The 26,699-nt window shown below is 36.4% G+C and overlaps 3 protein-coding genes across 3 annotated transcripts; 2 read left to right on the forward strand and 1 right to left on the reverse strand.

Moving 5' to 3' along the window:
* Positions 1–61: 61 nt before the first annotated feature.
* Positions 62–11,189, forward strand: LOC133871398 (kinesin-like protein KIN-4C). The gene is made up of 28 exons (XM_062308852.1): positions 62–191; positions 546–738; positions 970–1,116; positions 1,234–1,386; positions 1,478–1,731; positions 1,955–2,133; positions 2,350–2,474; positions 3,429–3,465; positions 3,592–3,683; positions 3,771–3,887; positions 3,967–4,080; positions 4,195–4,278; positions 4,368–4,575; positions 4,903–5,003; positions 5,481–5,579; positions 5,662–5,775; positions 5,857–5,973; positions 6,062–6,142; positions 6,806–6,877; positions 6,957–7,050; positions 7,172–7,197; positions 7,662–7,747; positions 8,873–8,944; positions 9,082–9,309; positions 9,546–9,690; positions 9,786–9,881; positions 10,043–10,519; positions 10,656–11,189. The coding sequence occupies exons 2-28, from the start codon at positions 604–606 to the stop codon at positions 10,977–10,979; spliced, it is 3,777 nt and encodes a 1,258-aa protein (XP_062164836.1). The 5' UTR covers positions 62–191; positions 546–603; the 3' UTR covers positions 10,980–11,189.
* Positions 11,190–12,685: 1,496 nt separating this feature from the next.
* Positions 12,686–20,411, forward strand: LOC133871399 (kinesin-like protein KIN-4C). Its single transcript, XM_062308853.1, has 12 exons — positions 12,686–12,972; positions 13,684–13,797; positions 13,876–13,992; positions 14,077–14,157; positions 15,352–15,423; positions 15,551–15,644; positions 15,733–15,764; positions 16,509–16,582; positions 18,618–18,680; positions 18,802–18,946; positions 19,159–19,611; positions 19,937–20,411. The coding sequence occupies exons 1-12, from the start codon at positions 12,841–12,843 to the stop codon at positions 20,204–20,206; spliced, it is 1,647 nt and encodes a 548-aa protein (XP_062164837.1). The 5' UTR covers positions 12,686–12,840; the 3' UTR covers positions 20,207–20,411.
* Positions 20,412–20,845: 434 nt separating this feature from the next.
* LOC133871400 (argininosuccinate lyase, chloroplastic) lies at positions 20,846–26,379 on the reverse strand. The gene is made up of 6 exons (XM_062308854.1): positions 25,928–26,379; positions 24,977–25,357; positions 22,854–23,002; positions 22,077–22,368; positions 21,458–21,622; positions 20,846–21,349 (listed from the first exon to the last, which is right to left on the reverse strand). Exons 1-6 carry the CDS (start codon positions 26,249–26,251, stop codon positions 21,101–21,103), a joined length of 1,560 nt encoding a protein of 519 aa, XP_062164838.1. The 5' UTR covers positions 26,252–26,379; the 3' UTR covers positions 20,846–21,100.
* Between the last annotated feature and the right edge of the window lie 320 nt (positions 26,380–26,699).

Here is a 26,699-nt window from a genome sequence, read left to right on the forward strand (position 1 = left end):
CGGACCTAAGCGCCTTTTCTCCAATTCACTTTAATCGAATCCCAATCGCCCGCTTTCAAATTCGCAGTTCGCAATTCCATTCAATTTATTCAAAAAATAACAAAACAAACAAAGCCTCTTTCGCAGAGCCCATAGCTTCCATTTCCACCAATCCAATCTTATCACTCTCTCGCTTCCTCCATCTCCTACAGGTACTCTCAGATCCGCCACGTTAGTCCCCCTGGTTCAGATCAAAGTTTGATTACCTCATTTTATTTTTTTCGAAATTTTTCGAAATCTTTCGTATTCTTTACCTAATCTGTTATCCAAATAGAGTATTAGGCTATCCAGTTTCTGCTGATTATTTCAATATTTTTTGCATCGAAGCCTAATTTCTATGCCGTTGATATGCAAAATGTCATCGTATTTTGGATATTTTGTGGTCTTTTTACCTGATTAATGATCGGGAAACAATGAGTTTCGATTTTGGATATTTTTTCGTCAGATGAACAATGCGGTGCATGGAAACACTAATTTCGTTGTTGTTTTATTTGTATATTATATAGTATTGAGGGATTTTTTAGGGTTTTCGATTTGGTTTAGAAGGGATCGCATAAGCTGGAGATGGATAATTCGGAAGTGAGGAATGCAGATTCTTCACAATGCGTGCGAGTCGCAGTTAACGTTCGACCTTTGATCACATCCGAGCTGCTGCACGGCTGCACGGATTGCATTTCCGTCGTTCCTGGTGAACCTCAGGTACCAAATTTTTTCAGTTAAATACTTCTATTGAATATGAACTTTTGGTTTTCATATGCTAAAACGTGTATGATGGAGCTGTTTTTTCATAATTTACAACGTAGTTACTTATATTTGATATTACATTAGATATTTTTCACTATAATGTTTCAATTTAAAAGTTCTAAATCTGTTTAGAATGTTGAAATTTTAGTTTGTTTCACGTGCGATTTCTATTGGGTGTTCAAATAGGTACAAATCGGGTCGCATTTGTTCACCTATGATTACGTTTACGGTAGTACGGGTCCCCCCTGTTCTAGATTATATGATGATTGCGTTGCTCCTCTTGTTGATGCGCTACTCCATGGTTACAATGCCACGGTTCTTGCATATGGCCAGGTTTAACTTTCATACAGCTATTCTTGTTGGTTTTGTTTTTATGTTGAGCCCATCACTTGAACATGTTTTTTTTAATCTCGATATGCATATTGAGTTTGTTCTGTTTTAATATTTAAGACGGGTTCGGGAAAAACATACACGATGGGGACTAACTATATGGGGGAAGGAAGTAATGGTGGAGTTATACCTAAAGTAGTGGAAAGTATATTCAAAAGAGTGGAGGCGACGAAAGATTCCACAGAATTTTTGATTAGAGTATCATTTATTGAGGTAAAAGATGCTTCCAGTTAGTTTAATAATTTTTCTTTCTCCATCTTAGTGGTTGATTTCATTTGCGGAATGTGGTATGCTTTGATGACAGATATTCAAGGAAGAAGTGTTCGACTTGCTTGATCCAAATTCACCGGTTGCCTCTAAAGCTGATGGGGCACCTCTGGCAAAGCCTGCAGTGCCAGCAAGAGTTCCCATACAAATCAGAGAAACAGTAAATGGAGGAATAACACTTGCTGGTGTGACTGAGGCGGAAGTTAGAACAAAAGAAGAGATGGCAACGCATCTATCTCGTGGTTCTCAGTCTCGTGCCACTGGGAGTACAAATATGAATAGCCAATCAAGGTACACATTTCATAATGCTATATATTTCGATGTGTTTTCCCTCAGTGTCTATTAATATTTTTTGAATAGGTTCAGACTATTTAAAATCCACTTGTTTTTTCTACTATTCACTATTTAAATTCGTTCACATCTTCCTTGTAATCATGCGTTTCTTTATGTTATTGGAAGTTTTATAGTTTATAATGTTGAGTTTCATGTTTTTTTTTTTGGTACTGTTTTTCAGTCGCTCACATGCTATCTTTACAATTACCATGGAGCAAAAGAAACCTTCTCACTGCCTGCCTGGAGTAACTAATGACGACATTGGTGATGATATCTTATGTGCAAAGCTACATCTAGTTGATCTTGCTGGTTCTGAACGTGCAAAACGAACGGGTGCTGATGGCATGCGTTTCAAAGAAGGTATATTTAATGTTTACACAGTGGAGACTTTCCTTGGTCTAGGAGTTTCAATTCTGTTCCAATAGGGTTATTTGGATGGTGGCAAGATGAACACCTATAGCTTTATTGTTTTTATTTTTTTATATCCTCATCCATGGTGAATTTGATATATGGAGCAATAAATTTGTTAAATTATTTCAAGTGGTGTCTGTTTGATTTTCTTTTTATGTGGTTTAGGCATTCATATCAATAAGGGTTTGCTGGCTCTTGGGAATGTGATAAGTGCATTGGGAGACGAGAAAAAGAGGAAAGAAGGAGGTCATGTTCCATATCGTGATAGCAAGTTGACGCGCTTGTTACAGGTAAGGGGATAATCTTCTTCTTCTTCTTCTTCTTTTTTTTTTTTTTCTTTCCCACTTAATATTTTAGAGGGAACTTCTCGCAATTTGCCTGCAATACTGTTAATTGAAGATGATCTAACTTGTGTACTCTATTTGAGACATGCATTTGCTTATAGTCATATGAAAGGGCATGCTCTTTTTTTTTTTTTTGGTTGAATCTAGATTATTAAGTTATAGAGAGGATATGCAGATTTTTTGGGGAAAATAAATTACTACATTATATTTTTACTTTACATGGGAGCACGCAGTAAGAGCATCTACAATGGCTTATGCATTTCGGATTTCTATGTAAAATGGCTAACAAACTCCTAAAAAACATCTTCATATGTTCCTTTAAACGAAATGCATTTTGCATTTCATCTGCAGTGCTTACCCAAATGTATGGAAACACTGTAGATGAATGCATATGTTTTTTTTTACTGATTTTCTCTCTCCCTCTCTCCTTCATTAAAGAGCAAGTATATGTTTGGAAAATGAAATAAAAGAAAGGATCTTTAAATGAGAGAGAAAGAATACTTATAAAAAAAAAGGATATAGATGAAGAACAGATATTTAGATGTCGAGTGCATTTGAAAAGTTATCAGCTAAAATAGAAAAGGTAACTTTTGGTTTGCTATTTTAGATAGAAATGTAAAGAATCCATTGTGAATGCTCTAAGAAAGTGTTATGTGGACTCTGCAACATAAGAACACAAAATAATTGAAAAGGGGCCATTAATAGTAACACAATTTTTGTTGTTAAGTTACACATGAATGCAATAAGTTTTGAACCCACATCCCAATCTTACAGGGGTAGTGCCATCTATCTAAAGCTCATTGGCAAAGTCATTATTGACTCGTTATGGTGTTTATATGAAAGTTATTCACTAAGCCCTGAAAAACACTCACTCCTGATCATTGGAATTTGAATTTGTAGGATTCTCTTGGAGGAAACAGCAAAACAGTCATGATTGGTATGTGTCATTTATGTCTATCAAGGCAATATAATGCTTCTTTTAATCATTTAAGATCTTGCTCTCTTGTAATTTATTATTTTATTCTAAGATTTTATGTTAAAAATTTTCTGTATGCAATTGAAGCTTGTGTCAGTCCTGCTGATACAAATGCTGAGGAAACTCTTAACACTTTGAAGTATGCAAATCGTGCTCGCAACATTCAGAACAAGGCAGTTGTAAGTTTTCATTTGTAATTATATTTGTTCTTTGTTGACATGTAAAGCTCCTGTTTCTGATGATCTTGCCTTCTTTCTTGATTCTAGATCAATCGTGATCCAATGGCTGCTCAGTTACAGAGAATGCGGAGCCAAATTGAGCAGTTGCAGGCTGAGCTTCTATTTTATCGCAGTGATGCCAGTACACCATTTGAGGAACTCCAGGTCATCATATAAGAAAAGTTAGTGTGTGCTCCTTATTTGCTGGTTTCGGATGTTTATTATTAATATTTGGCTTTTCCAGATTCTCAAATACAAAATATCTTTACTTGAAGCGAGCAACGCAGAGCTACAACGGGAGCTTCAAGACCGTCGAGTTACCTGTGAGCATTTAACACAACATGCTCTTAATGCTCAGGTTTTTACCTAATTGCTTCTTTTCAGTGGTTATAAGATGTTATGATTTATTATATTATCTTCCCTGACATGTTAAAATCCAGTTTTGAAATCTCACTGACATCTCATGGTTTAGGTTGAAAAAGACAAGCTGATAATGAAAATTGAATCAGCTCGAAGTGGTAAATCCTGGGATGAGATCGATTCCAGTTCAAATCAGGTTTGAGAGCATTTATTTTCTTGCTCAGGTTATTTCAGCTTTTTGACAAAAGAAAGCATTTTGCTGACACAAAATTCTAAACTTGTCAGGATTTTGACTTGGTAAAAAATTATGTCTCAAAAATTCAAGAGTTAGAAGGAGAACTATTGCACTTGAAAAATTTGAATAGCTCAAAACGCAGACGATCCGTAGATTGTGTTGACTCAGATGATGATAGGTTCTGCTCGAAAAATGTGTTATTTCCATGTACTAACGAGTATCCATCTGATTATGAAACAAAAGCTGTGGATATTTCAGGTAACATATGAAATGCTATTTTTCATTATGTTGCTTTACATTGCTTTACATTGCTTTACTTTGTTTTTGATTTTGTTTAGCACATAAGTTTTGCTAGTTTTTATTACAACTAATTTCAGTGCTTTTAGATGTTGTTCCATGAAAGCCATGTCATGATATTTTGGTACTTTAGTGGTTAGGGTACAATTGTAGTCAGGAATATAGTGTGTTTGGTAGGAGATTGTTGCCCAACATTTCCTTTTGTTGTCATGATCTCTGCATTTTATCTTCAATCCTGGAGCTGGCTAGATGATGGTGCAAATTAAATTATATAAAACTCGTATGCAGATGAGATTGAAGTTGATGAAAAGGAGCTAGAACATTCCTCTCTTCAGGAAAAATTGGATATGGAGCTCAAAGAATTGGACAAAAAACTGGAGCAGAAAGAGGTAAAAGTTATCATATTTTTAGTTACATTATCATTGCTACCTAGATTTACCTGTATGTTCCAATTTAAGGAGACTGAATTGTTGGTAGAGTTTTTCGCCTTTTGTGTTGGTTGCTTCTTAACCCAGGTAGACTTTACCAATTCATAAAATGGGAAAGGAGCTTTTTTTCCTTACAAAAACTAATTATGTTTAACCTTTTGTGATGGTTGCTTCTTAACCCAGGTAGACATTTACCAATTCATTAAATGGAAAAGGTTTTTTTTTGCCCTAGAAAAACTTCTCATGAATCACCTACTTTTGCCAATTTTTATAGTAAATATGTGAGTATCTCTTATATATCAAGAGACAAAAAAATGAATCACATATTTGGGTATGTGATCTAGTGTTAAATCTTTAATTTCTTACAATCTTTGATTTGCTTGTTTACATTCTTGATTACTGTGGGTCTTTTCATCATTCATGCTTTACTTGTTGAAGGCTGAAATGAAGCGGTTTGCAAGTGGCGATACTTCAGTTCTTAAACAACATTATGAGAAGAAGGTTCAGGATTTAGAACAAGAGAAGAAATCTTTGCTGGTCAGTGCTGGTTCTGTAAAACTTTGGCTGTGATTGAAAGGTCTTCTTAGTAAGCCATTTTCTACCTGTTGTTTGTTGGCAGAAAGAGATCGAGGATTTGAGGTACAATCTTGCAAATATTTCATCTACTTCTGATGATGGTGCTCAAAAGTTGAAAGAAAATTATCTTCAAAAGTTAAATATCCTGGAGGCACAGGTGAATATTAAATTACCTTTTTCCCCTTTCATCGGCATTCATACTTTTGAGACTCATAATTTGTGTTATTTTGTGTTGCAGGTTTCAGAGTTGAAGAAGAAACAAGATGCTCAAGCTCAACTGCTGAGACAAAAACAAAAAAGTGATGAGGCTGCAAAACGACTGCAGGATGAGATTCATCGAATAAAATCTCAAAAGGTGCAATTTGGTAGTGGAAGGACCTTGTTATTCCAAAATAGATACAATTATTTTTTCTCTGAGTATCGGTGCTATATTGTGTCTTTAGGTTCAACTGCAACATAAGATTAAGCAAGAGTCTGAGCAATTTAGGTTATGGAAGGCATCACGAGAAAAAGAAGTTCTTCAGGTATGCATAGATAGAGTGATCATTCTTTTCATGTTCAGTAGATGGTTTCAAAATGCTTTAGAGATTATTTGTTAAAACTAGACATGTGGATTACATAAGTTTCACACTGAAGATGCTTAGTATCTTTTGTTGGGACTAGAATAGGGGCCTTTAAAATCATACGTCCTATAGTTTGGTCATGGATTTCCTGGGACTGCGAATATATATAACAATCTATCTATCTAGCCATCTCTCTCTCTCTCTCTCTCTCTCCATGTGTGCGTGTATTAAATAGCTCTATCATGAAACTTCCATTCTGCTTGTTTTAATGCAAATCATTTTGCCGTATTAGAATTAGATGGAGCAGCTAAAATTTGCTCTTGCTAGATGCACAAGTAATATATATTTATGTATGTATGTATGTATGTGGCTTTGATCGGTAAACTTTTAAGATGCAATGCATAGAGCAGCTTGACTATTGTGTCTTGTTCTATTAACATTGTTCGTTATATAATTCCAAGGGGTAGCTCAATTGGTTGGGATCACACTTTATAAAGCGGAGTCACTAGTTTCAATCTCCCCTTTCCCCTCCCCTTGGGGCCAAAAAATTACGTATTAAAAAAAAACATTGTTCATTATCATACGGTAGTAAGTATTTTGGATTTCATTTTTGTCAATCACCAGCTGAAGAAAGAGGGGAGAAGGAATGAGTATGAGATGCATAAGCTACTAGCTCTGAATCAGAGGCAAAAAATGGTAAGCTGATGTTTGCCTAGGATTCTATGAACTTACTAGTTTAAGAGAAATTGTACTTATCTTTTGTGTTTCACGCCAGGTTTTGCAACGAAAAACTGAAGAAGCTTCTCTGGCTACAAAAAGGCTAAAAGAACTTCTAGAATCTAAAAAATGTTCCTCACGTGAAACTTCTGGTTAGGATTTATACTGCATCATGCAGTTTACCTTTTTTTTTTCCTTTTCTTTTTAAATTATTATTATTATTTTCTGTTTCCTGTGTTTATAATTTGTTGATGAGTTATCTTTTATATGCAGGAGCTGGAAATGGTGCTGGAATTCAGGTATTTAATACGGAATATGATAATAGACACAAACAATTACGTGGTTCGGTCTATGACCTACGTCCACAGGATAATTTGGGCTACATTTTGTTCTTATTTCTTTGAGTGATGTTTACAATATAACAAGCTCTTATTTATAGGAGAATTAGATAATACAAATAAACTTTAACTACAACTAGGTAACGTGATTAAGTGATAAACTTCAACTGTATCTATGTCACAGTCTTCAACTATAATTAGGTTATAGTCTTCAACTGTGGGTAGGTGATAATCTTCAACTGTAGCTTGGTTTCTTGATCTCCTGATATATTCTAACAGTTTGTGTATGCATTGATGAGTAAATGATCTGGTGTCATATAACAATTGCTTTTTGAATGCTTATGTTTAGCACAAGGTTGACATTCATTATTTCATGTTTCTTGATGTATCTTATTATTGGATTTGGGTGTCGGCCTCTTTTGAAGGCTCTGATGCAAGCAATTGAGCATGAGCTTGAAGTCACTGTACGGGTACATGAAGTGCGTGCTGAGTATGAACGTCAAATGGAAGAGTGAGTTTTTATTTATTTATTTCCACTTAGAGATGTTTGAGCTTTCTAGAATTAACAAGGTTGAAGAGGACCAGTTTTTTAACTTGAGTTGTTTTTTGCGCCGTGGTTGTGGCGATAAAATGGTTTCATTTTCTTTACATCTGTGGTTAGATTAGAACAGAGGGTATATAGTATATTCTAGATTGTCTATTCTGATAGGAACTTGCTGCTTTTGTACTTTAAACAGTTTCTTATTTGTAGTTTCCTGAATTTTCTGTCCAAACTCTAAACAAGTCTCTTAATGTCTGTTTTACTAATTTCATTTTTCAGAAAGCAAATGCTTGCTGTTATGTATTTGAGGTGTTGCTTGAAAGTTTTGTGCTTGCGCAGATTTTCTCTTAACATCACTAATTGCTATAATAAATGGCAACAACAAAAAAAGGAAAAAGAGGTTAATAAATGAAATGGTCTAATGGAAATTGGATGCTAGAGCATGAGTAAATCACAATAGAGATAATTGTTGCAAGACCAAGTGTTGAGAACTAGGGAGAAAAATCCAGAACTTTAAGGAGAACTGCAATTTGTAGCTTACACACTGAATTGCACAATGTTAAATCCAATAGACATAATTGATGCAAGACCAAATTACAAGAGAAGTGGGGTGATAAATTCAGAGCTTCAATGAGATTATGATTCTGGCTAATCTGGAAATTTCTGCTTGCTTAGATATTTAATTGCACAAAGTTCTATTTATGGGTTGATTGGAAAATAAATACTGTCAAAACCAGAGTCTTGCAAGTAGTTAAAACTGCAACTTTAATGTTCTATAGAATGGAAACATATAGTCTGATGGTATTTTACAATAGACAAGAAGATTTGGGTATTAAATTTATTTCAGGCATTAAGTAAATTAATGTCGACTCAAATGCTTGAAATTTTTTTCATTTTGTTTCAGCCATTTTAATTTAAGAGTTGGTTTTCATGCTTAGTTTAGTATGTTCAGTATCATTCGATATGCAACTTCTAGATTTTCTTTCTTGCTTGTACCATATAAATTTTCATATGGGGTATTGAGACTTTATTATGGAACTTCTTATCAGTTTTTGCTGCCCGAGTTAATCCTAGTTACGTTTCTTGATATTATAGGAGGGCTAGGATGGCCAAGGAAGTTGCAAAATTGAAGGAAGAAGCATATTTGCTCAAGCAGTCAAAATTAAGGTGAAAAGTTTTCTAATGAATATCCTTTGGTTAGGTTTTTTAATATTCTCCTTAGATGGCAACCGATGCTTAAAGACCTCTACTTTGTATTTTTTTTTTTTTTTTTTGAAATTTACCTTCAATTGCTTTTGATGTAGTGATGGCTGTGAAACAATGTCTCCTGGTGCAAGAAATTCGAGGATTTTTGCACTTGAAAACATGCTCGCTACTTCATCTAGCACCTTGGTTTCTATGGCGTCACAGTTGTCAGAAGCAGAAGAGCGTGAACGGATTTTTAGCGGCAGGGGTCGTTGGAACCAAATCCGGTCTCTCGCTGATGCCAAAAATATAATGAATTATTTGTTTAATTTAGCATCCTCCTCCAGGTAGTAATTTTTTGGCAAGTCAAAGTTTTCATTTAAAGGTCCCTTGTGTATTTTTATGTAACTGATTGGTTTGCCATTACGTCATTGTTGCACTGCTAACCTTGCATTTTGTGTTTGGTTTAGGCCAAGCCAAAGTAAAGGGCTTTTTCTTTTTTTCTTTTTTAAAAAAAACCTAGTAAAAAAAAAAAACTTTGTAATGCTCTTAACTAAACCTTTTCTTTTCATTCCTCTCCAAGATGCTCTGTACGAGATAAAGAAGTTGCCAGCAGAGAGAAAGATTCGGAAATAAGAGATTTGAAAGAAAAGGTAGTGAAACTCAGTAGTTATGCCAGGCAGGTGGAGATGCAAAAGGCAGAACTTATACATCAAGTGAAGTCACAGGTAAGTGCATTTGGCTTTCAGTTTGGATTTTTCTGAAACTTCTTGATTTTTCCAAAATCAAAGTTCAGTCAAATGTTTTTTGAACTTTGTAACAGAATTCAGCCTTGAAGAAATATTCCATGCGAAGTGCAATTGACGGCCGGATTCCTGACCTGAACATTGGAGGACATAACTATGACCTGCGCAAACTGGTAGGTGCCTCTTATGGGCCTCTCACGTTACACTAGCTTCATGAGAACAGCATTGTTTGTGAAACGTCCATAGTCCCATGTAACAAGTTACTTGTTGCTATTTCTTGTTTTTACCATTAGCCAATAATCTATTGGCTGAATTATTCTATAAATGATTCTAGGATCACCGGAGCTCCTCCATTTTCTTATTGGAAGACATGGATACGTCTGATTCAGAACACTCAGGTGAAGAAGAAAGTGGTGATGATTGGGTAGAGTCAGGAAAACATCGCGGTAGGACGAGAAATTCTAGAACTGGATCAGATGTCTGCTGCTCTTGTAGTAAATACTCTTCATGCAAAACTATGAAATGCCAATGCCGAGCTGCCAGGGGTAGTTGTGGGACATCGTGTGGTTGTGTGGCTACAAAATGCGCCAACAGAGGATCGTTCTCGAACAACGAGTTTGATGAATCGCAGGGAACAGACATTTTCGAAGGGAATGGGAGCGGTTCAGCGTCTGATGAAAAAGAGCAGAGTCACGCCCTTGCTTCTCATGGTGCAATGTTACTTCAGAGTGCACTTGTTGAGAAGCCTGCCGAGACAAATGATGAAAATGAGCCTAGAAGGAAGCCTCTGTCTGACATTGGTAACAAATTGGTATGTCTGATAAAGCTTACGAGTATCATTCTTCACTTATTTCATTATTCCAAATGTAATTCTGTTGGCTCCATTTTGTTATTATATTATTATTATTATTATTATGATTTACTTCTCATGTTTGTAACTGATGCAGGTCAAGCCAAAAGCACCAAAGCCTAACCAGAGAAAGAAATGGCGGACATCTACTGTTCTGCTTGTTTCTGATCCTCCACCGTCCTCACAGCCAGAAAACACTGATGCCCCCCAGAAGCCAAATAATAGTAATGCTAGTGAGGGGGACATCCCCCTGAAGTTACCCAGGGCTATGCGATCGGCTGCATCAAACAGCGGCAACCCGTTGAGAGAGAGGAATGCTGGTCAATCAGACGCAGTTGCGAATAAGGAGCCTGCTATTCTTACTCCAACAAGCCCTCTCCGGCAGAGAAGACCAGAGGAGAAAGAGAACAATGACCTTTGACTTCACACTTCTCCTTGCCCTGATTGGTGATATTTATGCTAACATTGTGAACTTTCATGATTCCATCAATGAAGTTTTTCTGTGGATTTGTTGAGAAGAAAGAACACGATGTCTAACAAGAGAAATGTATTGTGCTAGTGAGCTTTGATCACTCAAAGGCTTTTTGTGGTGTATTCAATTGTGTAGGAAAATATATGAAATTTTATTTTTCGTTTGGCTGTCAAGAACCAAATCTGGCTGGTTAATGACATCACAAAGTCACCTATTTGGATCCTATTCTTTAGAATATGTAAAATGGTGGAACTAAAACTGATGATTATGTTAATCTCGTCAATTTAAATTTATACTATTTAGAATATGAAAAATGGTTGTGATGAATCTGACGATAATGCAATAATGGTGACAAAGACTTGGTAATGGTTATGATATGATTGTCATGTTATTGGTGTTGGTTGTAAGCAAGGTGGTGGTGGCAGTGTGAAGAACAATGATATTTGTAGGATAATGAAAAATATTAGTTAGGGTTTATACAATGAGACATTCTCCATAGAATTCGAACTTGGAATTATAGATTCTTGAAAATGTTCAATATTTTATAAATTTTTTAAAATGACTTTCTTCTTGATTAAAGTAAAAGAAATCAAAATTAGAGATCGGATAAGCTTTTGCCGTCAAATTTGTGTTAGGGTGATAGACACATTAGCACGTGCTTCAACATGGAATAAGAAAATGGAGATGATTGATGATTCATTGACGACCTTGTTCTACAAATCTAATAATATATATATCGTCACATTATTTTAAAATGAAATAGAAGATTCACGTGAAGCAAAAATGGTACACCGGATCTCAAAGAGCAGGAATCATGTTAAAAATTTAACAACTCATCCTTGTAATGCTATAAATTATATTTTTATTCCACAATTATTTTACAATGCTGACGCGACAGTCGTAACTAACTTTTGGAACAATCATCGACTCATTGTTAAAAAAAAAAAAAAATTAAGAAATTCAAGCTACTACATTAACATTGTAAGATAGTTACAGAATAAAACATATAGTAAAAGAACTATAAGAGAAGAGCAATATGCCAATATAAAAAAAGAAAATTACAGCAACCAAAATCAAAGACAAATAAAATAATACTATCCATGCAGCAAGTCATTCCATAGCCTCGGAGAGGATCTTCAAGGTGAAATGTGGATGAGAGAATACTGTTAGCGGTGCTAGTTGTAGTGGCTCAAGTTGAAAATTTACGAGTGTCATGAACAGCATTCAAAAGGTTCTTAGCTTTAAACCACGTGTATAATGAGATAAATAACAACAAAGTGAATATATCCTGAAGTTCAGAGATCAACAAGAAGCCCCAACAATAAAGAATTGTAGAAGAAACACTAGTAAAGATCCGTCGTATCTACATGAAGAAACAAAGAAAGGGGGGTGGCGCTCAACATACGACAGGCCGTTTGGATTGTTCTCGGCACGACGGCCTCAATCAAACGACTGAAAACGGGAGATAGTTTATGTATAATGTATATCAAGTACTTCAAACGACAACTTTTTGCTATAATTATCTCTGACGTGGCGAATTTGAATTCAAATTTGAATGGTTCGCTCCATTTGGGTATTGGTACTGACGTGGCAAATTAGACGTTGTTGTCGAGTGAATCGAATCGTTGAATGTAATAATAAAAGGAGCACTCGCACTCAGTGAGTCAGCAACGAAAATGGATCCCGACACCCAGAAAATGCATTTTTACTGAAACGAAGGCCTTCGGATCCGATCCGATCCAATCGAAACGCGAGCGCCGATTAGGGTTTTTTGAATTTCCACATTCACTTTTCCCCTGCATTGCAGAAGATGAAGAAGACGAATCGTCGCTCAAAGCAAGCGAGCCCAGGAGGTGCCTCGCCATCAGCTCCTGACAATAACCAAAAGCAGCATTACGAGGAGAGAGTTCATCAGCTCCAACAAGAAAACAACGCGTTTCAGGTCAGTGTTGTATTCGCTTTATAGTGTTTTAGAATTTCTGATTTTCGCGGTCATTGTCTGTGTTCTTCAGTGTCCGTTTGGTTGCTGAGAAAGTTTAGGAAAAGAATTGAAAGCGTTTGGGTTGAGTGTTAGTTAGGTTTTCTTTTTGCTGAGTACTTGAGGAACAAAGAGCCTGTTTGGTTGGTAAGAAAATGTGGAAAGTACGGTGCTAGAACTGTTCTGAGTCTTTAAAGTCCTCCAACTGCTGGGAAGTTGAAAAATCCGAAAGTTTAACTGGATTGGACCTTTGAAGCGATAGTGTTTGGATATTGGGATCTCATCGAAAACCTGGGAAAGCGGAAAGTCTTTCCAGCGCAGTACAGCTATTTGGCTTATTGATTTACGCTTGACAATATTTTTGGAGTAAAATAAAATGTATAGTACTTAATAGTGTTTGTTTGATATTGCTTTTAAAGCATGGATTTTCGTTTCATAGAACGCACTTACAAAAATATTGATAATATTATGAGAAATTTCTTTGTGCTTCTCAGTCTAGGTACGAAAATGAAAGCATGGAAAAGGTCTTTTGAAAGGGATCTTTCCTCAACGCAACTGTTTTTTGAGAGAAAACTTTGGGAAACGCCTGTTTCAGTTTGTTTTTTGTTTTCCTGTTTTTTCAACAGTCAAACATCAGTATAGCTTCCTTACTGCAATTTTTGTTAAATTTGGCAGAAGGAGAACGAGGAACTAAGGAAAAAACTTGAAAATGTTTCATCTACTCCTAATGTTGGTGTTTTAAAGCTCAAAGAGGACTATCTGCAAAAGCTGAATGTCCTTGAAGAACAGGTGCAGTTTTTATTTGCATTCCGACAATATGTTTGATCACACAATTACATGTTCTGAAACCATATTCTGCTTTTGTAGGTTACAGAGTTGAAGAAGAAACAGAATGTTCAATCTCAACTCTCAACTCAAAGACCGAAAGGTGATGAAGCAACAAAAAGGTTACAGTTTGAGATTCAAAGTTTAAAGGCTCAGAAGGTACTAGTCTTGTAGATGAGCATGCTTATGTAAATAATTGCTTATTTTTATTGTTTCCCCTATTAACAATTTCATAATATTCAGGTTCAAATGCAATGTAAGATCAAACTACAGTCCGTGCAGTTTAGGTTATGCAAGACTTCACTGGAAAAAGAAGTTCTTCAGGTATATGCATTGCTAAAGGATTTAACTCCATTATGCCTTTTGTTAAACCAGTATTTTATATCCAGGCACCATGGTTAACTTGAAATTTAAGTATAAGACGTTTGAGGTGGGTTGAGTTCGATTAGTCGTTCTATTTCCATTTGTTAGTCTCAAGTTGATGCCTCAAATTTTGCTTATCTTCCTTCTCATACCGTCCAAGATTTTATGTTTGAGTGTTTTATGTTTACATTGTTCAGGGTCCTCAGATGTTTTTAAGATGCTTTGCTATATATTCATTTTTTTTCTTATTCGTTTATTTAGTTATAAATATAGCCATACTTAAATTTTGAAGTATACTGTCATGAAAATCTAATAAAGGGTCACTTGATGACTTTACATTCTATGATGCTCCCATCTTTTTCTAGCAGTATTTCTTGATTAGCTTTTTCTTGCTTTCTGATTTTTACTACCAAATTATTTGGGTAAATTAAATTTGTTTCCAAGGTTTTTTGGTATGATCTATCTGATTCTCCTCGATTTGTTCTTATGATGTTTATATATTCATGTTGAAAGCACGTTGGTACACTGAAACAAGTTAAATTTTCAATTTATTATGAGATAGTGTATTTTAAAATATTCACTGAATGTGGTAACATTGGTCTATTATAATATAATTTGAATATCAAAATTTTTAAACGATGTCCAGAGTGTTTGTAATTGGCATGTAAAAAAATATGAATTTTCACCATTAGAAGTTCCGTTCAAATAGATATATGCAATACAATCATACTTTGTCTCAACTGGAAAAAGTTGCTTGCATGCATTGTTTGATCGTGCTTTGAGTATGTGTCAGCATTACAGGATGTCATAGTATTGTCTAATGCTTCATGCAGTTGATTTGAGACATCGATATTCCCTTGTCTATTTGAAGTATGCATTGGATGTAGTTGACAAAAAGATGTATTACTCAACTTATATATGTAGTGGTAACTTGACGCATTGTAAAAGCCCTTGAATTTGAAGCTTGAACAAACTGTAGAATGGTGTGAGAACCTGTGCTCAAACATTTTTTTTGTTATTTTTTGGCACTATAGAAATTTAAGCTAGTAACTTGGATGGCTTTGTTAATGTTGCTGTTGGTGATTGTTGTCTGTTTTATCTGGGATTTTCATTATGTCTATGTATTTAATTTCATCGGAATCTATGCATCAACAGCTAAGGAAGGAAGGAAGGAGGAATGAGAATGAGATGCAAAAGCTTTTTGCTTCGAACCAAAGACTAAAGATGGTAAATTCATGTTTTCTTTATGATATTATAAACCTACTACTTAGTGAAACCATTTCTTTTCTTTTTCTTTTTTGGTGTATAACTTCTGGACAATTATTTTTCTTACATTTTGGTTCTTTTATGTCAGGTTTTACAACGAAAAACAGAAGAAGCTTCCATGGCTACAAAACGGCTAAAAGAGCTTTTAGAATCTCGAAAAGCTTTATCGCATAAATCAGCTGGTTTGGAGATCTACTTTTCATTTCATGTTTGTTTTCCATCATTATAATACATTGACATTTTTCTTCTTTTTGGTCAAATCTCATGTAGGCGCAAGAGGTGGGAACATTCCTAGAATTCAGGTATTTAATAACCAAATTGGAAGAACTAGACTCTATTTGTGATTCATGCATGTGGTTTTTTTGACCAGTTATATAATTCATGTAATATAAATGGCACTTTGGATGTGCTTCTGATTGGATCACATTTATGCATAGATTCCATTCAGGAATGTTTACTTGCAAGTTGCAAGTGAATGTGGTTATATTATTTGGAATTAAGACATTAAGATTTTCATATATAGGGAAAAAAACCCATGAAATACTTGTGAGCACATTAAGCCTAAACAACTACAAAATCATGGCCATAATGCTAACAATTTTTACCCATCCTTTTCTCTCCAAAATTTGTAAATTTGTGGCAAGTTGCCTTTTATACTTTAGTTTGATTTGAGAAATTGTAGTTCTCCAAGATTACATGACATTTTTACCCATTAAGCAAGAAGTCTTTCCCACCTTGTAATTAGAATTTCATGACCCACAGACAAAGTGGTGCTTTTCTTTTGGACAGTTCAGACTTGCAAGTTAAGGATGAACTGAATTGTACCTTTATAGCACAGGGTTCTTTTTATCTTTTTGAATTCAATCAGAGAGTTAAGGACCCAAAAGCTATATACTCTGGGTACATGTGCAATTTTTGGCTTTACTGGATATTTGGATTTAATGCATGCCTGGAATTGGTTGATGGGTTTTTTTGGATCTATAGTTTGTTGTAGGGGAATTATTATATTTCTTGTATATGTTACCTCTTTAAAATGGTTGGTGCAGAGTATTGAACATGAACTTGACGTCACAACACGGTTACATGAATTATGTTCTGAATATGAACGTCAAATGGAAGAGTGAGTTCCTGCATCTTTCTCCTTCTGCTAATACTATCATGGTCCTTTCATATGTTCTCATTATGATTCTCTCTCAAAGGTTCAGTCCTTGGTATAAATAGTTAAAAGAATAAGAAGAGAAAATGAAACAGTCTTATTTCCTTGATGATTTTACCATAGGAATACATTGAGTTTAAATAGAAGACTAATATACAAGCTATTATGGAAATATATTCATTGTGGATTACAACAGAAATGATGACAATAAATTAAGATCGTGGATAATAAAATCATATAAAAAATTTCCAACACTCCCCCTAAAGCTGAGGGCAAAGATGTCTCGCATGCCCAGCTTGCATAAGGCTGAATGGAGAACACTATTGGGCACTTCCTTTGTCAAAATATCTGCAATTTGTTCCCACGTTTTCACGTAAGGTGTACAAATTAAAGTTGGTTGCGATTGCTGACTAGCACATTCTGGAACGTTCTGCTTTGGTGACATAAGTACATATGAGGACTCTGTTATTACACTTAAAAGATCTGTTGAGTATTTCTCTTTACCGCCTATCTACTCTTGAAGAGAAATGTCGGGAGGAGAAAAATAGGGTAGAGATTCAAAAAAGGTTACATCCATAGAGACAAAATGCTTTTGCGTATGGGGGTGATAACACCTATAGCCTTTTTGAGTTGGTGAATACCCCAAGAATATACACTTAAGACTTCTAGGATCCAATTTGCTACGAGAGGAACTAGGGAAATGGACGAAGCAAACACAACAAAAAACATGAGGAGGAATGATAAATAACGATGAAGACAAGGATGGTGAGAAAAGATCAATAGGTGTCTTAAAATCCAGGACAAGTGACATAATTCAATTAATGTGATATGCTGCAGTAACCAATGTATCACCCTTGTAGGATTTAGGAACATGCATGGAAATCATTAATGCCCAGGTTACCTGTAGGAGACGCTGATTCTTTTGCTCAACAACCCTTTTTCGTTGTGGGGTATGGGAACAAATTGTTTGATGGATGATACCATGCTAGCTGAGGTATGATTGTAGGTCAGTAAAAATATTCTCCTTCATTATCAGAATGAATAATCTGAATGGAGATTTTGAATTGAGTACACATCATCTTATGAAATGTCTGAAAACATGAAGAAACGTAACTTTTATCTTTCAATAAATAAACACAAGTAGTGAGAGAACAATCAACAATAAAAGTAACAAAAAAAAAAACAGTTTAAAAATCAGAAAAACTAGAAAAAAGCAGACTATTATGTGCTGTTATGAGTTGAATATATTATTTTTCAGCTCTACTACCAAAATCTCTAACTTCAAAGTTCCGTGCATTTCTCTCTCTTCAAATACACCACATTAAAAGTAAAGGACCCAACCTCCAAACTTCCAAAATGTTACTACGCCTCTTCTGACCTCCCCAACAATTCTCTCACCCTTTTAGGCACAACTCAAACGACACCAAACAACTTAAAGAGCGAGCTCCATAAATCTCTGGTTCACATTAACATTGGAGAATTTGCTGCTTTGCTTGATTTGGCACTCCACTTGTTTGTTTGACATTTTGATCTGAGGATGAAAGATCCAAGTTGATTAATGCTCCACAAGTGAGGTACTAATGTCTTGAATGAACAGTCAAAATAACAATTGTTCATATGCAGAATAAGAGAAGTCACTGTGAGAGTTAAATTTACATGTGAATTTGAAGTTTGTTCCATACTTTTGAGTTTAATGGTGGGAATGATAATAAACATTCAAGTTGTACTCGGGGGAAAAAAATTTTAAGTTTTGGTTGAATGATGTTATATCTTCAAAAAAAAAAAAGTTGTTATATTCTTGTTAAAAAAAAAAAAAATCATTTATCTTCTCCATGTCTCTTTAACTTTTAAGTACAAAAATTCCCTGAATTTTTATGTATTAAGCGGTTAGTTTGCTGAAAAATTAAGCTTCTATTTTTTCCAATTTCAAGATGCATGTTGAATTCTGGAACGTCTGTTTTATTCAATTAATGCATTCACCGTATCATGGGATGGTTAGGATGGCTGAGGAGGTTGCCAAGCTCAAGGAAGAAGCAGAAATGCTGAAGCAAGAAAATTATAGGTGAGAAAATCGTTGCTGAATTTTCTTCATGCATGTTTCTGTGTTCTTTTCCGTGGAAACTTTATGTGGCTATTCTATGCTGATAAGAACTCTGTAACCTTTTCTTCCTTGAACTTTTAAGGTGCCCGTTGCAGGAGAAAGAAGTTGACTGCTTAGAGAAGGATCTAGATATAAAAGACCTGAAGGAACAAGTAGTCAGCCTAAGTGGTTTGCTTGCACAACTAAAAATCCAAAAGGCTGAACTTAATCATAGGGACAAATTACAGGTTAGTGCATTTGGCTGTGGTGTGATATTTTTTCTTCATCCCAGAATAGAAAATATTCTAACCGAGCCTGAGTGACACGTATAAAGCTTTGAGGTTTGATAAATTCTCATGGTTCAAATTCAAATGCAATATTAATTTAGTTGTTTGAAAATAAAATTATATGTATCGAAATATAATCGTGAGATATTTCAATAAAGATATATGATGTTCAGGATGATTTGAGTCAACCCTCTTTCTCTCTTGGGAGTAGTGACGAGTTATTTGAGGGCCCAGAGACATCTGAATCAGAAAATTTTGGGGAAGCTAAAATTGCAAGGGAGAAAAGTGCAGTTGGGAAGTGCTGCTCCTGCAGTAAGAAGTCTTTGTGCAAGACATCAAAATGTAGATGCAGATCTACTGGTGATAGCTGTGGAAAATCATGCGGCTGCGCACTTACTAAGTGCACCAATAGAGAAGCAGTTCCAGTCAAGTTGAGCAACTCCCCACAATCAGAAACGGCTGAAAGCATTCTGAATTGTCTGGACATTGTTGAGACAGAGAGGACTGGCATAGTTGCTTCTCAAGGTGCAATGCTACTTCAGGGTGCACTAGCTCAGAAGCCTGCTGAGATGAACAACAATCGTAGGACAAGAAAGGAGCCTTTATGTGACATTGGGAATACATTGGTATGATTCTTCTCACAAATGTCTTTTCCTTAAGTCATTCCCATATTAAGGAGAAATATAGCATGCTCTTTCTGACTCTGCTGTCTACTTGACCTTATATTTGCTGGCTGTCTGACTTCTCTGACTTGAAACCTCAAACCCCGAATACATGACCCCCCACCTGCCATACTCGTAAAAACTTTGCATCTCAAGTCACTGCAATCCCCTTTTTGCAACTGACATTAGTAACTTAGTGCTTGCTGGGTTTTTCTTTTAGCACTACAAACTGCATGCCTCTTGTGCTACATTTTGTCTCCTTGCTAACAGGAAATCTGAACCCCTACAGATTGAATCAGATGCTTTAAAACCTCGCCAGACAAAGAAAGGGCGAAAGCCAGTAATTCAGCTTGTTGCCGTAGACCCACCTTCTTCACTGCCAGAAAATATAGAAGGCCCAAAAGAAGCAGATATTCTTGTGAAATTACCAGGGCCTGTGCCACCAGCAGTCCCTCATCTTGATGACTTGGTAGTTAGTAAGGCAACCGGTGTTCCTGCTGCAAGATATCCGGTCCGGCAGGCCAGAGCATTGAATCAAAAAGAGAACCACAGCCTTTGAATCGACAGTTGTTCCTTAATCCCCTCTTAGTAGGAAATACACACCAATGCATAAAGTCTTGGAAGCTTGGAATCTTATAGAGTATGGATCTAACGGGAAGGAGTGGGATTTGTGGATCGTGAGGATTGATGAATCTTTTTGGTAATTGGTTTTTCAGCTTGATCTATAGTGAATTGCCTGATGCTATTGAAATATTCATATTCAACCTTGGTCGCTTGAATGCTGTTTTTTATATGGAAATGTGGGTTTTCATCTTCTGCTGCAGTAATCTTCGTAATATATATATATTCCAACGGCATAAAGGGTTTATTAAAAGTAGTCGAGCCCAGCGCGTATTCACGATGGTGAAAAACAACATTAATACCAAAAAGGAGAGGCGTTTTGGAAACGACATTAACAGGGCAAAACGACTATTTCATCATAAAAACAGCATAAACATGAAGACCGCAGTAAGGAAAGGGTGTCGTTTTGGTCAAATACACAAGTACATAACAAGCTTAACAGAAGAAAGATGTTGCCGAATCGAGCGCTGTCTTACGCGCGCAACAACATCATCATCGTCTGACAAAAAAAAAAAATCATCAACCAGTCCCCTGGGCCCCATCGCTGATTTCTAGCAATATTCCTAACTTCCTCATGTACTTGCTCCATCCACCAATGGAGACACAAATTAGATTGAGCGTAATAATCAGCAGCATGAACACTCACAATGAATGTTGAAGAGCAAATGCAAGACGCACAATATTTTATCAAGAGGTCATATAACTGGAACTACGTTTCCATGAAACAAAAGGATTGATCTAAAATTGTTCCCAAAAAGGACTTCCTCCCTTCTGTGAGCAGATCATGTCAAAGTAAGTGATCTCTGACACTAATTCCTCCTAGAGTTCAGCTTCAGTTGATTTCAAGTTTGGTAACCCAGTAGTCAATTTGACTGGCAACACACTCTGATCCGGTCGAACCATATGAGCTGAATTTCTTAACTGCATTTTCTACTCCAAGAAAATCGTATACATCCTCCTCAAACACCGGGTTTATGCTCCTTAGCTCATCAAGACGCAGCTCCTGAAGCTGGCAGCCTTTTGACACGCACAAGGCAACAGCCCTTCCAACTATATCATGAGAAGTTCTGAAAGGCACTCCCTGCAAGGAAAATAACAATAATTTATTAAAAAAAAAAAAAAAAAAACCTTGGAGCTCTTCTAGCTGGTGAAAAAGGTATGAAAAAGTTTAGCAATATACATGGCTTACCTTTTTCACAAGATAATCAGCAAGTGTAGTGGCATCAAGATGACCAGCAGGTAAAGCCTTTTGTATTCTCTCCCGATTGAAGGTAATGTTCTGTGCAAACTCTGCTGACACTTCAAGCATCCCCAAAATTGTCTTCACACTGTCAAATGCAGGTTCCTTATCTTCCTGTGTCAAGGAAAAATGATTTCCACAATCAACCATCATAAGTATTTAAGAGACTAATGGAAAAGAGGGGGAAAAAAAACTCTTGGATGAATTATTAATATACAAGACAGCTGCATGGGTTACTCAGAAAGAAGTAGTGTACACCCACAACTGTTGCAGAAAGAGCGAGCATCTACACTATCTTCTGCAAGTTTTAAAAGATTTATAGATCAACACATAATATGCAGGCATTAGTGAGTGAATCATAGCAACATGCGTGCATGTACACTAGTATGCAGGTAAGCCCACGAAGCGGCTGTCAGATTTGAATAGCATAAAGGCTGAAATAGACCCAGCTAAACACCCCCGGGGGCGCCTCTCTCTCTCTCTCCCCCTGCCAGGAGCACCATCATCTGCTAGTATAACCATGTAATAGGTTTTCCCATCACCAAATGAATGAATCAGAGTGTTCTACCTGCAAATCACGATTGTAAGCAAGAGGAAGCCCTTTGCACAATGTAAGAAGAGTAACCAAGTCTCCAATGACTCTGGCAGACTTTCCACGAACAAGTTCCATTGGATCTGGATTTTTCTTCTGAGGCATTATACTACTTCCAGTAGAAACAGAATCACTTGGTGTGATAAATCCAAACTCCTCTGAAGCCCACAGTACCCATTCTTCACCAAGCCGAGAAAGATGAATGGCCGTGATGGAATTGGCAGAAAGAAACTCCAAAACGAAATCTCGGTCTGAAACGGCATCTATACTGCTCAAAATATAAAAAGTAACCAGTTGTTTTAGCATACCAGCGATCAAGAAGTAGGTCAAATAGAACAAATAGGAGCAACAGATGAATGCAAATGGACAACAAACAACCACTGCTACATTGAGCTAAATGATCTTGTGGGGACAGAATCAGATTATACAGATAAACATAATTAATAGTCTAATGCATCATTCTAAAACAAATTGACTTCTCCATACAGCATATGTTTGCTTTCTCATATGGTGTTTTACCATCAAAATTAATCCTTAAACCAAGGAAATGATCAGTATAAACTGAAACTTTACATATATGCATCTTCTAGCAATGTATTTACCTCATTGACAAACTTGGGAGATCATAACACAATAACAGATGACTATGTGAAAGACAGTTTGCAAGATACTGTTAAAACATCAATTAATGTTGCCTCAGGGCCAAAAGTACTCAGTTTTGACTGCCTAAGGGATAAATTATCAAGCGCATACCTGTTCCTCATGGGAGCAGTGAATAACAGAGCATCTGAAGTCATGAATCGGTCAATGGGAAGGCCAGTGCCAGCCAATGCACATGCACCTAAAGGGCAGAAATTCAGCCTAACTTTGCAATCTAGTAAACGACCAGCATCACGTTCAAGCTACAAGACAACATTTTGGCCATAGTTAAGTCTCTTGGACTCTAAATGAAAACTACAGCTTAATTAACCTATACGAGGATTTATTTCAAACCTTATGATTATGCTGGTAATAATGTTATGAGCAATTTATGCATGATTAGAAACAAAGCAAACAACATGGGTTACAAAGGATTTCATAAATAAGAAGTTCATGATTATGGGAAGCACCAGAGTCAATCATGGAGTTTTAAGTTCAGTGGGGGCCTAAGACTCCATCCTTATAGTTGCTTCTCCAAGGGCCTCTCTTGCCATTTCATAGACTGTATGGCCTGTCACTGAAAGCATTGCATTATTACTATGTGTCAAGAATGCATGCGTTTATATTCTTTCTTTCTTTTTTTTAATTATTATTATTATTATTATTATTATTTCCCTAAAAGTTTACATAACTATGCTGCTGCAACAATAAGCATCTGTCTCATTATAAACAGGATTTTAAAAAAAAATCCAGACAAACCAGCAGCTGTAAACACAAGTAAAATATAAACCAAGGTTTTAAAACCCGGGCCGGACCTGGAGGTCGGACCATTTAAACTGAGAACCAGCCTTCATTCCCATTTGGACATCCTATAACTGTTTGGGTCAATAACCAACTGGGGACGCATTTGACCACAGCCCAAGTGTCAACCTGTTTGATGCGTCTGTACTTTCTTTTATTTTTTTATTTTTAATAAACGCGCCCCCAGGTACATAAGAAATATACAAGAAAAGCCACCTAACTAGTAGGGACAAAAAGAACAAGAAAATCATGATAACTAACCACCAAAAAAGAAACAAAAGCAACTGTCTAAATATATAAAGTATTGAAAAATAAAGACTTAATCTCCTCCAAAGTCTTCTCACAGTTCTCAAAACTTCTATAATTCTTTTTCCTCCATAGACACCACAAAAGGCACGAAGTCGCCATCTTCCAAACAACAACACTCCGAGTTTTGGCAGCAGTCCACCAACAAAATTGGGAATTAGACTAAATTTTGCTCCAAATTCTAGAATTCATAGGGTAATTCGCTCCTTAGGGAGACAACTCGTGTATCCTAGCTCCAGACAAGCAAGAGTCACTTAAGGAACACCCCAACATCAATTTATAAAACGAAAAAACTCGAACCTAAATCTACTGGACTAATCCTTTACTAAGATCACAACCATAAGAGTAAAGTGCGTTTTTTATTTTTTATTTTATTTTTTTAAATGTCAATTTCATCCCTTTAATTTTTTGTCTAATAATATACATAAAAAGATAGATATACATAGTGTTTACCACTAGGCTAACATGACTTTTCATGTAAGGTTTTACACTAATATTTACTTCCATACATATATACATATATACACGTGTGTGTGTGTGTGTGTGTGTGTGTGTATTCTTTCTCATACAAATGCTACCTTTTGAACTCATACCTTATAATTATTTTACTAACACCCTTATCACTCCTACCAAAACTTTTCTTTAGCAATGCCACCACTTTAATTATATACATGCGTACATACATACATACATACATACATACATACATACATATTTGTATATATAATAAATATTCTTCCACTAAGAAAGGTATCATGAAGACAACTAAATTTGCTTGGTAAACTACCCGGGCCTCCCCATGGTTTAGGTAAAAGGGAGGGGAGCAAGAAAACTATTGCGCTAACGCGCAATGGCTTTTGCGCTAGCACGCTTGTACGCTGCTTGTTCGTTAACGCAACGGCTTTCACGCTAGTGCGCTCAACCGTTGATTATAAATAATGGTCTAACCCTTATTGAACTGCTGTTTGGACCTCTAACCCTTGAACCCCTCACTTTTTGGGTTTGTTAAACTGTCCAGACTCTAAAACACTGCATAAACCATATCATTTACATCTCTCTAACTTGGCCAAACATAAAATAGAAGCCTTCTCATACAGTCTTGGATAGTGCATAAATGAATCAATTCAAACCTGCTCAACAAATGCTAAGAGAAGATGCTGCAGTAAAACAGGTTGTGCCCTTTGCAAATGTGTATAACCGGGAACGATAAGGCCCTCATTCTTCAAAGCCAAAGTCACCAGAGCAATCTGAAGATGTTTGATGCGTGCAACGACCTTATCGATGGCATCTCGACACCACAGGCGAAAGTCTGTCAAAACTTGATCATTGCGGCTCCGAGCTGTGTGGAGCTTCTTGGCTGGTTCGCCAATCATATCAGTAAGTGCTGCTTCAATGTTCATGTGCACATCCTCCCTATCAGTTCTCCAAGCAAATTCACCATTTTCAATCCTCCTCTCAATTTCATCCAGACCTTGAAGAATACTATCCCTATCACTGGTACTCATCAATCCCTGCAACAGAACAACATATCACCCAGTGTCAATGAATTGTCTCTTGTATGAACTAAATGAGTATGCGTTATAAATGGAATTTTTTTGTTTTTGTGAGATTCGAGAACCCTAAAGCGAGCAGTTTGGCTTATATCACCCATTTTCGCCTCTGAATTGTAAAGAAAGATCAACACTTAAACGAATTCTAACTGATTCAAGAAAAGAGTAGGATTCTGAACTCGACAAAGTCTGGTACATTATTTGGACGATCAACCAAACAGTGAATAAGCTTTAGAAAGAAGTTTCGTCTCATGAACCCAGTGCCCCAAACCCCTGTTTGGTTGCCAAGAAATCTGATGAAAGTAAAGCAATGTATCACGTGAAGTTCAATTCATCAAAAAGAAATAAATAAAAACCTCGGCTAAGACTCAGCCAAGTGTCCGTACAAAATGTAATCACCTCGCTCAATTCAAAATTTCTCCACATTTTCCCAGCAACCAAATGAAAGCACTCCAAATCAAGTTGACCGTTTACTCTAAATCTTATCAGGAACAAAACAGACCAAAACGAACGCAAAGCGAGAGAAAAGACCTGTTTGGCGAGCATGGAAGCGTGGGCCCTACTCCCCATAATGTCGTGCTTGTAGAGCACCTTGTCGTAGGAGATCGACTCGGTGAACCGCTCCACCGCGTCGGTCACGCTTTCCTCGAACCGACCGCCCCAGAGCTTGACCTCCTTGCTCTTCTCCGCCACTCGATCGCCCTGAGATGCGCTCATGGTTTCCGAGGCGCAGCAGACCTTAAGCGCTCGATCAAAAGCGAGTGAGGGTAGCCGATGTTTAGGGCTCGCGTGGTTGGAGAGTCGGGATGGGCGCGAGAATAATGAGGCGGTCGTACAAATAGCCAGCAATTCCATTTGTCCGAGAGCAGTGAGGTTTTTGGTTGGTGGTTTTGGGTTCAGTTGGCGAAGTGGTCAGGGTTTTGAACTTTTGAGGTTCAGTGGTTTTGTTGAAGTGGGGAGGGAATATTATATCAGAGAGCGGGTTTTGAGGTTCAGTGGGTCCAACCATTGTCGAATTGGGTTCAGGCCTATTTCTATTGGTCCTATGTCTGCTTTTTGCATTTCGGACAAGACAACATGGACGGGACGACACAAAAGGCCCCTTTTTTTTTTTTCTTTTTTTTTTTTTTTTCTTTTTGCATATACAAGGCCGTTTGTTTGAATTGTAATATATTGCGTTATGTAATTTGTGAGAATAAGTCCCAAAAAAAAAATATTATATAATTAAAATTAAAATTAAAAAAAAGTAAGAGTTTTTTTTTTCTCTCAAAATTTGAAGAAAATTTTGAATAACGAACGCTAA

This window comes from Alnus glutinosa, chromosome 6, assembly GCF_958979055.1.
Source record: "Alnus glutinosa chromosome 6, dhAlnGlut1.1, whole genome shotgun sequence".
Taxonomy (NCBI): domain Eukaryota; kingdom Viridiplantae; phylum Streptophyta; class Magnoliopsida; order Fagales; family Betulaceae; genus Alnus; species Alnus glutinosa.

What these genes read in the sequence shown, in the direction of transcription:
- LOC133871398 (XM_062308852.1), top strand. Translation starts at nt 604, where the DNA reads ATGGATAATTCGGAAGTGAGGAATGCAGATTCTTCACAATGCGTGCGA. An exon ending in AAGAGAAGAAATCTTTGCTG is followed by an intron (nt 5,580 to 5,661) that starts GTCAGTGCTGGT and finishes GTTTGTTGGCAG; the next exon opens with AAAGAGATCGAGGATTTGAG. An exon ending in CTCAAGCAGTCAAAATTAAG is followed by an intron (nt 8,945 to 9,081) that starts GTGAAAAGTTTT and finishes CTTTTGATGTAG; the next exon opens with TGATGGCTGTGAAACAATGT.
- LOC133871400 (XM_062308854.1), bottom strand. Translation starts at nt 26,251, where the DNA reads ATGGAATTGCTGGCTATTTGTACGACCGCCTCATTATTCTCGCGCCCA. An exon ending in TCTTAGCATTTGTTGAGCAG is followed by an intron (nt 23,003 to 24,976) that starts GTTTGAATTGAT and finishes GTTGTCTTGTAG; the next exon opens with CTTGAACGTGATGCTGGTCG. An exon ending in CTGATTATCTTGTGAAAAAG is followed by an intron (nt 21,350 to 21,457) that starts GTAAGCCATGTA and finishes TTTTCCTTGCAG; the next exon opens with GGAGTGCCTTTCAGAACTTC.
- LOC133871399 (XM_062308853.1), top strand. Translation starts at nt 12,841, where the DNA reads ATGAAGAAGACGAATCGTCGCTCAAAGCAAGCGAGCCCAGGAGGTGCC. An exon ending in GGAACATTCCTAGAATTCAG is followed by an intron (nt 15,765 to 16,508) that starts GTATTTAATAAC and finishes TGGTTGGTGCAG; the next exon opens with AGTATTGAACATGAACTTGA. An exon ending in GTGACATTGGGAATACATTG is followed by an intron (nt 19,612 to 19,936) that starts GTATGATTCTTC and finishes GAACCCCTACAG; the next exon opens with ATTGAATCAGATGCTTTAAA.